At 52.2% G+C, this 12,210-nt stretch overlaps 1 protein-coding gene across 5 annotated transcripts in view; it reads left to right on the top strand.

The window, feature by feature from the left end:
* Window positions 1-12,210, top strand: part of CTIF (cap binding complex dependent translation initiation factor) — a 238,165-nt gene that overhangs the window by 62,528 nt on the left and 163,427 nt on the right. For 4 of the 5 annotated variants that reach the window (XM_070421124.1, XM_070421123.1, XM_070421127.1 and 1 more), the window contains 3 exons: window positions 1,651-1,855; window positions 4,264-4,311; window positions 8,676-8,747. In XM_070421124.1, the coding sequence (XP_070277225.1) occupies window positions 1,676-1,855; window positions 4,264-4,311; window positions 8,676-8,747 (300 nt within the window). In that variant the 5' untranslated portion in view covers window positions 1,651-1,675. The remainder of the gene's footprint in view (window positions 1-1,650; window positions 1,856-4,263; window positions 4,312-8,675; window positions 8,748-12,210) is intronic. The other variant, XM_070421128.1, reaches the window with a different exon arrangement.

A 12,210-nucleotide genomic window follows, 5' to 3' on the forward strand; every position in this document is an offset into this window, starting at 1 on the left:
CATTGGACACACCGCACCTCTGACTGTGGCCTTGCACCACTAGGCATGCTTATTCCAATCGGAAATGACTCCCTTCAGACCCATTGCCCCCTGAGCCTCCACACTGGGTTCCTTACTCTGATGAGGGCTCTTGGGCCTGAAACCTCAGACCACTCCCTCTGGAATGGAGCAGTCCCCAAACCCCAAGGCTACGGAGCTCAGAAGCCCAGAGCTAGCTCCCTCTAGCATCATCCACTCCCCTGCAGCGGCCTGGGGTCCAAAGGAGGCTGGGCTCCTTGCAGCAGCCAAAACCCAAAAACCAGAGTCAGAAGGTGTGTGTCCAACTGTCGCCAACCCAACCTCTGACCAGGCCAGCAGGGGTGTGGGAGTCAGCATTCGTGAACTTGGTGGCATTTCTGGAACCCGTGGGCCATTCCTTGTCCTGCTTTGGATCCATGAGTTAAAAACTCAACCAAACCTTGATCATTGGTGAATAACTGCGTTCTAAAAAAAGTCCTCAGTAATCCAAGGCTTTGAAATTCAAATGTTCCTTGAAACATACCAGGACCTGGTCTTCATTACGAACAGTCACAGCCTAGGCAGGCGCAGGCCGCCCTCTGAGTCTCGTATCTCGGGGCGTACATTCAGGTCATCTGTGTGCCCAAGCGCGGTGGGTTGGTAGATGGCATTCTCCTGGTGAAACCATGTGCCGCATCCTCTAGCTGAGGGGACTCCCCTTGGAGAGCAGCGATGTCCAGACAATGAAAGGGACACCAGACAACCTTTGATGTCCCTTTCCATCTGGCTTAGAACCTGTCAGGAAAGGGGGAGGGTCCCCAGTAGGAAGGGACCTGGAGGTGAGAAAGGTTCTAGCTCTTCCCACTTCCAGGTGGTCAGGTGGGAGCTGCGGGCAAGGGGTGGGAGAGGGAAGTAGAGGTGGCCCACCAGGCCGGGGCCCCTAAAGCAGCTGGGTCCACTCAGTTGGCCCGGGAAGGGACAGCAGTTCTGTTGTTGGATTTCAGCAGTGTCCCTGGAATGCCACCCAGGTTATGCCAGGTCACATCTGAGAGAAGGCTCAAGGGCTAACCAGGGTATGCAGGGTGGCCAGGCAGCCTCCATGGCTAGACCACGCCCTCCCAAACCACCCACCAGGCCTTTCGCCTCTGTCATTAAAAGCAGGTCACATTCCTACAGACTGAGCCCAGCGTGGGTCCCTGAGCCGCACCATCACAAGGCTGCGGGACTGTGCTTATAACTTCAGGCCTGCAGGCTCCAGCTAATGTAGGGAGAGTCTGGTGTCCAAAGAGAAGACATCTTTTTAGAAGGAGGCATTTCCTTGGCGGCTTTGTGTCTGAGGATCCCCGATATATCCTAAAGGTTGGGACACCAAAGCCTGTGGTCTATTTCTGCTTTATTGGCAGCGTTTCTTAACTCCAAGTTGGGAAATGGGTCTGTTTTCTGCTTTTTCCCAGATGGCAAGGTCTAGGTATGGACTAATACCAAACATCGCACACGTTCCTATGTTGGTCAGTTAGGCAAGTTACCTGTCTTGTGTGGGCCTCAGTTTCCCTTTCCACACAGGGGAATTAACAGCATGTACCTCACACTGACGAGGGCATGGCCTCCGCCTCCAGCTTTGTCTCACAGAGCCTTGCTCTTTCTCTCCCGCAGCCCTGACCCAGCCCGCGCTGGAGGGATGGAGAACTCCTCGGCAGCATCTGCCTCCTCTGAGGCTGGGAGCAGCCGCTCCCAGGAGATCGAGGAGCTCGAGCGGTTCATCGACAGCTACGTGCTCGAGTACCAGGTGCAGGGGCTGCTGGCAGACAAGACGGAAGGTGATGGTGAGAGCGAGAAAACGCAGTCCCACATCTCCCAGGTGAGCATCGCCTCAGGGAGGAGCAGAAGGGCTGGGGCCCGGGCAGGTACAGGGCCTGGGAAAACTCAAAGGGTGTGATAAGGGGACCCTAAATCTAGTTGCCTGGCCCTAGATCGCTGGGATGTGGATGGTCCCACCCACAGAGCGTGGGATCCCTACAGCGAGCTCCTCTCAGACCCTCTGACCCACCTCTGCTCTGTCCTATCCTATTGGGCCAACATGCGATTAACGGTACACAGATTTATTGAGCACCTACTATGTGTTCTACCCTATTTATTCCCTGTCCTCTATTCGCTTATGTTCTGGAAGAGATCGGGGGAGTTGCAGCTTATCCAAAATGCACACAATGAGAAGGCTGTGACTTGTGAATGTTTTCTCTGATTTCAAATACAGGCAGGTTTGGGCAGCTACAGAATCGAGTCTCTCTAGCAATCCCTCAGGGCTCTGTGTCAGACCTAGTGAGGCCCCTGAGGCGTTCTGACCAGGGTCTCAGGCTGGTCTCGCCCCCTCCTGGTCAGTCTGTGGTCTTGGGTGGAAGGTGGACTCAGATGAAACACTGTGGGCCAAGATTGGGATGGAGAGGAAGCGCTCTTGCCGCCTCCCATAAGCATCCGGGAGCTGTCTCCCCCAGGAGCTGGCCCCATGGACAGGTGGGTGGGGCCAGCCTGGTGGGTGCTATCTGCCTCTGCCACCATCTGGACTCTGATGGCTCCAGCAGGGCATCTTCCAAAGGTTCTTCCAGGTGAAATGGGTTCTTACAGGAGGAGAGTCCAAGGAAGCCCTGAAGCTTCACCCTAGAGGAATGCTTTGTGAATTTCTGTTTGCAAAGCAGGCCCTGGAGAGAGAATTTCGGAAGGAGGGGCCTGCCAGTGACTTTGACCTTCCTGTGGTGACTGCTGAGCTCTCAGGAGGACAGCAGATAGAGAGGTGCCCTCCGTCTGGGCCCTGCACTGCTGGCTCCTGCTCCTGGGCCTGACCATGCGCCAGTATCCACATCTGGAGGGGCTTTATACAGATGCTTGTTGCCCTGGCCGGGTGGCTCAGTTGGTTGGAGCATTGTCCCCTATACCAAAGATTGTGGGTTTGATTCCTGGTCAGGGCACATACCTAGGTTACAGGTTCAATCCCCGGTCGGGGCACATATGGGAGGCAACCGATCGATGTTTCTCTCTTTCTCCCTTCCTCTCTCTAAAAAATCAGTTTAAAAAAATCCTTAGGTGAGGATTAAAAAAATAATACAATTAAAAAGCAACAACAAAAATAGATGTTGGTTGCAAGGCAGAACGTGGACAACACAGCCACTGGTAACATCTGGACGCATTCCTTAAACTTCCTGGATTTTATGACGTTCCCTGGAAGAATGTGAGCACTGGGCAGGTCCGCCTGTGCGCTGCTGGCCAAGGAAGGACATTGCCATCTTGATCCCACCCCGTCCCACAGGCGCCCCAAGACACAGCTGGGGTACAGGCTCCAGAGGAGGGTGCACTGTGGACAAGGCCGGGCTTAGAAGTGTCTACGTAACACGCTTCTGTTGACACAGCCTTATGGGAAATCTCTCTGCTAAAGCACGTTTGACTGTTTTTATTTAATTTGATGACTGTTTCAAATGGAAGCCAAAAACAAAGAACAAAAATAACCCAGAGAATGTCCCGTCTGCCTGTCTGCGGTGGTGCTGTAATGTTTCTGGGAGAGGAAAATTGTTAAGAATCTCGGAAACCTTGAGAAAGCTTGAGGGAACGGGGAAGAATGTTGTCCTTCAGTTGGTGAGGCCATTTTCGTAGGATCTGAGAGATGACAGTTGACACTCAGGAGGAAAATACCTTATGATGCTTGTTCTCCCTGCCCCTGCCCAGCACCAACTAGAAAGATGGATGGATGGCAGGATAAACGGAAGGAAGAGGAGGGAAGGGAAGAGAAGGGGAGGGGAGGGGAGGGGAGGGGAGAGAGTGAGCTCCCATTTCTTTAGATGAGTAACTAAGAGAATATATGCTCCAAGTTTCCCAACACTTTGAGGATACCATATTTTAAATCAAAACCCCACACACATACATTTCAAGAGTGCCTACCCCTCATTGGATTCCAAGTCCCCAAAGTCGTATCCTGAACGTTGTCCTCTCTGTGTGCTTGGGAGTAAGGGGGTTGTAGTTCCATTCTACAGAGGAAACAACTGAGACAGAAACAGGAACCAGCCAAACTGCACTCTCGGTGATGCCCGTAGGTAGGCTGGGACCTGAGTACTCAGACTGGCCTGAGGTCTCTTTTTCACAATGTTTTTCTTCTCTTTTTCTTCATGTTTTTGTTGTTGTTTCATTCTGCCTTCTTTGTTCACTGTTCCCTCATCCCCTTTTATCCCATCCCTTCATTTCACCTTGCCTTTCAACCTCCAACCCCCACATCTTTGCTCGTAGGAGGAAGCACTCAATGGTGGACCACCCATGAAAGTCTTAACAGAAGAAGTGAGTTTGAGGGGAGCTGTGCATGGGGGTGGTTGAGCATGGGGGACTCATTTTATTTTTCCCCTTATTTAAAAAAAATAGTATATCTTTACATTTATAAGTACTATAGCCATACATTCTCATGGTACACGAGAATTCAAATATTATCAAAAGACTCTCCCTTAGCGACTTCCTATATAATATGACTTATAAAAGTGTATTATTTCAAAATGATAGATTGTAGCCAGTATCTATGTTGTTCAAAAACTCGCATTTTCCCCCAGCTGTATGCCCTGGGGAGTCTTCCAAGCATGTACATCTGCTGTGTTCTGCTTAATGGCCGCACAGTAGCCCATAGTATGCATGTTCCATCGCTCAGCCATTCACCTTTGATGGGCATTCAGGTTACTTCCAAATGTTTCTCTGGAAATACAAGGTCCTTCAGTGAAGACTGTTGGACGTGCCTCTGCCTGCACATACAAAGTGTTTCTTCAGGCAGATGCTGAGAAATGGAATCGATTTCAACAGCCATTGCCAAATTGCTCTCCAAAACGACTGCCCATTAGTCACACTGCCACCAGCGTATTGGGACAAATTGTCTCTCGTCATTTAATGTGCATTTTCTTGATTTCTTTTTAATATGATTACCAGTTATATTTTAATGGGTTAAATTTTTATTTTACTTTTAAAGCAGCATTTGGAAAAACAGAGACAATCAGAAAACAGAAAGAAGTTCAGCGTAATTTTATGGCAGAAGCTAATATAATTTTTGTGTAAAACTCTTTATATACCTTTTACAGAGTTGAGGTTCTAGCGTCCGTGTCGTTTGTAGCTTGCTTGTTGATTTAGCATGAGCTCCTACACATTGGTTGGCGGTGTTTGGCATAAAGCACAATTGTTTAAATCTGCCCTTTTTCTACGAGTTACTTTTGGCTCAATAGTGAAATGTAATTAGAGCTAACATTTATTTACCAGGCCCTGTTCTAGGCTCTGGGACAGAGTGATTAATAGAATGGACCATGACCCCCTCCCCCCTAGCTCTTACTTTCTGGTGGGGAAAGACGGATGATAGACGAAGAACTAGATTGTTAAAAGGTTATATACACACGAGTGAGGCGCAGTCAGGGGTGTGAGAGCTGGGCTGTCCCTAAGGCTTACTTAGAAAAGGATTTTTGAGCAAAGATTTGGAGAAGATAAGAGAGGGCGGCCACTGGGGAATGAGTATTCCAGGCAGAGGGAATGTCAAGGGCACAGATCACGTCCCGCTGTGAGGAACAGCTTTGGGTCCAGTCTCCTGGGAGCAGAGTGAGCCAGTGGAATGTCGTAGAAGAGCCAGGTCTGCAGGGCCTTGTTGGCCCGGGGGAGGACTCTGGCCTGTTCTCCAGCGAGACAGGAAGACACAGGAGGGTTTTTGAGCAGAGGAAAAATGTGGTATGACTGATGAAAAAGACTAGGAAGCCATTGAGGTGTCCAGGCGAGAGGTGATGGTGGCTTGGAGCAGCATGGTCACTACTGAGGTGGCGAGGAATGATCAGATTCTTACTATACAGGGTGGGGCAAAAGTAGGTTTGCAGTTGTGAGTGTGAAACACAGATTATTCTCATATTATTATTTATTAATTATTGTATTGTTTTCCATGTGAACAACTGTTAACCTACTTTTGCCCCACCCTGTATGTATATAGTATATACTAGTATATGTATACTCTTATTTTGAAATTATTTTAGGCTTATAGTAAAGGTGCAAAAACAGTGCAGGGTGTTCCTATGAACCTGTTTGTCACCCAGTGTTCCCTAATATGAGCATCTTGCATAACCACAGTGCAATGATCAGAAGTAGGAAGTTAACATTGGTACAATGGGGCCTTATTCAGGATTTTACCAGTTGTTCCACTAATATCCTTGTTCTATTCCAGGATCCAAATTTGCATGTAATTGTTGTGTCTCCTTATTCTCCTCCAATCTGTGAAACCCTCTTGGTCTTTTCTTACCTTACACGACCTTGACACTTTTTAAAAAACATGTATTTTTATTGATTTCAGAGAGGAAGGGAGAGGGAGAGAGAGATAGAAACGTCAGTGATGAGAGAGAATCATCAATCGGCTGTCTGCACATCCCACACTGGGGATCCAGCTCCCAACCCGGGCATGTGCCCTCACTAGGAATCAAATCGTGCCCTCCCTGGTTCATAGGTCAATGCTCAACCACTGAGCCACACCGGCCAGGTGACCTTGATGCTTTTGAAGAGCACTGATCACTGATTTTGTAGAAAGTTCCCCAATATGAATTGCCTGATGTTTTGTCCTGATTAGATTGAGACTGTGTATTTTTGGCAAGAACACCTCAGAGGTAATGTGTCCTTCTCAGTGCATCCATTGTATTGGGGAGTCCAGGATGTTGATAGAGTTTGTCACGGGCAGTGTTGTCCTCAATAACTTGGTCGAGGTGGTGTCTGATGGATTTCTCAGGTTTTCCTTTCCCCCCTATAATTAATAAATATCTTGGGGAGATGCTTTGAGACTGCAAATATCTAGACAGAGGGAATTTAATCCATGGAGTTGGTTACGGATGATAAAAAAGCTGAGCAGCGAAATTACCCGAGATTTAACTGCAGGAAGCCTTACCACCTCTACACCTGAGGCACAGGTGTTGCCAGAGTCAGGGTCAGGGTCATGCACAGAAGGCTGAGGGCTGGAGCCATGAGGGAGACCCTGTCCCTGCTGGTAATGCCACCTGAGGTGGGGGGAGGCGGGAGCTGATGCCCTGACTCCTCCCTTCTTCCGGTCTCCCATTGGCCGAACCAACTGACTGACTTTTCCCTTCTTCCTGTCTCCCATTGGCCGAACCAGCTGACGCTGGAGGCTAGGAGTCACCATAGGCAGGGATCCGCTCCTCTGCAGTGCAGAGCCCAGATGGGCAAGAAGTGGATGGAGGGCTGGGACTCCCCCGGGACTGGGACGCCACCTTTGCCATTTCCCTCCCGCTGGGCTGCCCCATGCGGCTCGCAAGCACTTGCGATGTGGCGGGTCCAAGTTGAGGTGGGCTCTGAGTGGATTTCAAAAACTTAATGTGAAGAGAAGAATAAGAAATATCTCGTTCATAAATTTGATGTTGATCACCTGTTTTAAATATGTTGAGATAAAATGGAGTCTTGCGCTTAATTTGACCTTTTTAAAACGTGGCTGCCGGGTCACTGACAGTGACGTCTGCGGCTCTGTTGGTGGCTCTCATGCCATGTCTGTGGGACAGACTGCTCTAGAGTATACTGCACCGGCCCGTGTCGTCAGCATGGTAATAACATACCTTTCCTGCACAAAGGTCGTGCCCTTGGCCCACAGTCAGGAAGGTGTGTCCAGCCAAGGTTTACAAAGCCAGGCCTTGAGCCATCCACACTCACTGCCAGTTCTGACCAAGTGTGTCAGGCAGAGAGAGATTGCTTTCCCTGTACAGGGCGTAGATCAAGGTCCGTGTCCAGCAGCCTTAGGCTGCGAGGCCAGCTAACGTTTAACACAATAATAAACACACCACCATGGAGCTCGGTAGCACCGCACACAGGAAGGGCCCGCTGTTACTGCTGCTCGTACTTCCACAGTGTTTTACGGGTTACAGACGTCCTCATCGCAGCCTGCAGAGCCGCCCAGCCTGGCTGTCCCATTGTAGAGATGACGCAATGAAGCCTGGGAGGTCACATGGGTATCAGTGGCTCTGAAACTGCTGGTGCATCACTCGGGAGCTTGTCAAAATGCTGATGCCCAGGCCCTGCCCTCACAGAGTCTGATTCAGTAGATAGAGAGTGGGGTCCAGGGACCCCAGTGTGGCAGGCTTTGGGACGGTCAAGGTGGGGTGCACCTTGGGGCACATCGGGCCTCTAAGCTGTCAGCAGGAAGGTGCGGGTCTGGGCTCTGCTGGCCAGTCTGGGGCTCTTCCCCAAGGCCAGGCTGTCCGGTCGGTCCATAGCTCCATCGTCCTTTGGGAAGATCCACACACACTCGCCTCACCTCCAGCTCTGGCCTTGGCGTTGTAGAGGGCTAGCGTGGCTGAAGGTGGGCAGGTGGGCAAACATGGTGCCCGTTGTTCAAAACTCACAGTGACCCTGTGTCACGTCTGGTTGACTTTGGGGTGTGGCTGGGTCTTCATCACTTAGGTGAGCTTAGGTGGAGGGAATCTAGGTTGCCTTCCCCACGTGTACCAGAGGGTCACCTCCCCGTGGAACTCAGAGCTGCCAACCTGGGCCTGCTGGTCGGAAGCATCTGCTGTTGAAATGGCCGAGCAGGAGTCTCTCCTGTCTCTGCGGCAGGAGGACAGGGCTATGTGTGGGGGGCCCGGGCTGAGGGAGGCTGAGCCTGCATGTCCTGCCATCACTGACCCCTCCTTTCTCCTCTGCAGTGGACAGCGGACTGCAGCCGGCAGCTGGACAGCAGCTGTCCCTTCTCCCGAGGGCGAGCCCCCCCGCAGCAGGTAGGGAAGAGCTCTGCCCCATCCGGGGTCGCCATGTGTCTTGTCTGTCTGGGTTGCTGGGCTGGCCCAGGATGGTCATCGCTGGTGACCCTGCAGGTCCCCCGTACACCCTCTGGTGGTCCAGCTTCTCTTTCTGATGCCTCCTCCCTGCCTGCGGGCGACAGTGGATTGGAGGCCAGAAAAGCACGGCTCTCCTGAGGAGTGGAGGGTGGAGTGCACAAGAAGTGGAAGAGGACAGGTGCCGACTGCCGTCTGGAAAGTTCTCCCTGAATGCCCAGCCCACAGTGAGGCAGCCCCTCCTAAGAACACAGAGATTCATAGGATTTCTTTTCAGTAGCAGCATTATGTGCTGTAACAAACATCTGCATACAAGCACATGTCCACTGAGAGGAGAATGGAAAGTGGTATGTGACACATGCTCCCCTTGGAACATGACTCAGCAGTAAAATGAATGAACTGGCGGCCCACACATCCAAGTGATGATGGGTCCCACAAACAGTGGGACTCCTGGGGGGTTGGTGCCAGTGGGGCACTTTGGATATTCTGCTCCAGGTTTGCAGAAGACCTAGAGAGGGGCAGGCTGTGGGGGTGCAGTGTCAGAGACGTGGCCATTTCCCTAGGCCAGCCAGCTGTCCTGGGACCAGGACACATAACTCCTATGTGAAGAAGGAGGCAGCAAGTCTTCCAGCGTCATCCCTGGTGACTCCTAGGTTGAAAAAAACACATATATCCCCCCCCCCCCAACCCACCCCTAGCCCAGCCTCACACTGCATCTGTCCAGAGAGATGAGGGAGCCTTGAAGGGCTCCTGCAACAGCTTGCTCCTGCCTTCAGAGAGCTGACTGGGCTGAGGGACGGCCACATGGCCTGAGTCTTTGTATGCTCAGTGCTGTGTGAAGCACAGCTCAGCAGGCCAAAGAGTTGATGTGTTCGCAAAAGGATTTCCTGTAGATCCCTCAGCCAGGGAGTGCAGGGATCTGGTGCTAAGCCCTGGTGGGCCTGAAGCATGGCCCTGCCTTCAGGAGCCCTGCCATTTAGAAGGAAAAAATGATGTGTGAAAGGGTGCCCAGTGCTGGGCAGGAGATGCAAGTTTCCAAAGGTGGCCCAGACCTCAGGCGTCCCAGGGTTCGGAAGCCTGGGCAGGCGGAGCGGAGGAGGGGCCGGAGTCGGACCCCTGGGTGGAAGGCTGTGGTTGGGACCCGTGTGCTACACACCATGCTGCACGAGAGGCAGCAGCTGGATTGGAATGGGGTCTCCTGAGGTCAGGAGGACTTCGGTTCAGTGATGAAAGGCCTGATATTGAGACACGAGTGACCCAGTTAATTAGGGTACCAACAACAGAGTGATGTAAACCAGGGGGAAGCTTCTTTCTCTCTCAGTACAACCTGAGTGGGTGCTCGGGGTTGGCAGTGCAGCCCAGTGGTGTCAGGACAGGTTCCTTGCTTCTCATTCGGTGCTATCTAGGGGGCTGCCTTGGTCCCCGTGGTCCACGAGGGCTCACGTTCCAGTGGGAGCACCACCCTGGGCCTCTGATGGAGGAATCATAGCTGGTGAGGGTTTCTGTTTCACCAGCTGCCCCTGCCCACACGGAGCGGCTCCCTGATGGAGGGCAGAACCACAGCTGCCTATTGAAGAGGTCGTTTGCTGAGTGCAGCTCCGATGGGATGCTGCTGGCCCATCCATGATTCAGGGCCCCCTTCAACCCGGTCCACCAGATGTCCGAGCACAGGACCAGCTCTCAGGGACAGCTGCCCGCCCCACGAGCACACCCACTCGCCTCCCATCCAGGCAGATTCATGATGTGATCAGGCTGTTCCATGTGCATCTGCCTGTGCCCTCAGCCAGCTGGTCAACCCAAGATGGGAGCTAGGGCTGGCTCTGCTTCCCTGACTCCCCTGGCTCAGGGCCTTGCACACAGTCGGTGCTCATAATGATGTCGGCGTTGGCCCAGATCTAGTCCATGCAGCCAGCCCCTAGTGGGCCCTGTGCCTCTGGCCACAGCGACCTTGCTGAGCTTTCTGAGGTCACTGGGATGACAGGGCAGTTCTACTTCCCCACAGTTGCCCATGGGGGAGAATTAGTTCCAGAGGAAACAGGCTAAATTGAGACCAGAGTGGCGGGCTGCTCTGGCACTGCCCCTGACTCCCTACCTTGGCCCCATGTGCCCAGGAAAGGTGGTGGCCAGAGGATGCTAAGGTGCTGCATTCTGCCCAGAAAGCTCTGTGTAGTGGGTCACAGACCATGGTGGGGCCCAGGTGCAAGCCCCGTCCAGGGATTAGTCATGCCCTGGGCTTACTTATTTTATTTCAACTAATATAAAACAAGACAAATGAACAAAATCCCTTCGCCTCCTCTGCAGCCTTTTCGAGGCACAAAGTGGGAGCAGCCTAGATAGGCCGAGTCCCACAAGATGGGAGGAAGGAAGCTCAGATCAAAAACTGGGCCACACATAGTCCCAAGAAGGCCTGTCCAGCTGCAGCAATTGGGATCCGGCTGTATTGAGGACCCTTGGCATCCTGGCAGCCTCTTCCCATGAGAACTTGTCCATCGCCTCAGGAGGAATAAATACTGTTTGCACCTTTCCATCATGTTGGGGAAATGCATGGAGATGATGTATTATTTTTTGTTGTTGTTAATCCTCACCTGAGGGCATTTTTCCATTGATTTTTTTTTTTTTTTAAGAGAGAGTGGAAGGGAAGGGGAGAGACAGAGAGAGAGAAACATTGACGTGAGAGAGATACATTGATTGGTTGCCTCCCACACGTGCCACAACCACAGCCAGGGGGGTCGAGCCTGCAACCGAGGTGCATGCCCTTGACTGGAATTGAACCCAGGATCCTTCAGTCCATGGGCTGATGCTCTATCCACTGATCCAAATCAGCTAGGGCTGCATGAAGATGATTTAGAGAAAAGCATGAGGAAACATTTCAGGGTCCCGGCCTGGGGTTGAGCATTTCAGGGAAGAAAGCTGCAGGCGTACGAAGGTCGTGTGGGGTCAGGAGGGAGCAGCTCTTCTCCGTCTGCACGGAGGAGCCAAGGAGAGAAAATGAATGTTCGCACAGAGGCCTATGATTAGACCTTGGAAGGACTTCCTGACTGAAGGGCTTGGCTGGCCGTGTTGGCTGCCGAGCAAGGTGATGAAACGGTGCTGGGAGCCTAATGAGCACACCTCCTTATCAGGCGGGTCCCTGCGGAGCCTGGGAAAGGTGGGGGCGTGTCAGAAATGGTGTCTCTGAGTCCTGGCGGCAGCCTGTGATCCCACACTCCCAGGAGCGTGAGAGCAGGGCACTTCCCTGTTCCATCACGATGCCCGGCAGCAAAGTGAGGCACCAGGAGAGTGTCCCAAAGGTCAGGAGAACAGAGGCCGACCCGGGTGTGGCACGCCGCCCACTGTCTGTTCTGGGAAATGAGGCATTGGGCTGCACAGACCTCCGAGCCTCTCTGCGATGTATTCCATTGTTTAC

Source organism: Myotis yumanensis, unplaced genomic scaffold, assembly GCF_028538775.1.
Source record: "Myotis yumanensis isolate MYYU_CA2020_CCGP unplaced genomic scaffold, mMyoYum1.0.hap1 SCAF_7, whole genome shotgun sequence".
In the NCBI taxonomy this organism is placed as follows: domain Eukaryota; kingdom Metazoa; phylum Chordata; class Mammalia; order Chiroptera; family Vespertilionidae; genus Myotis; species Myotis yumanensis.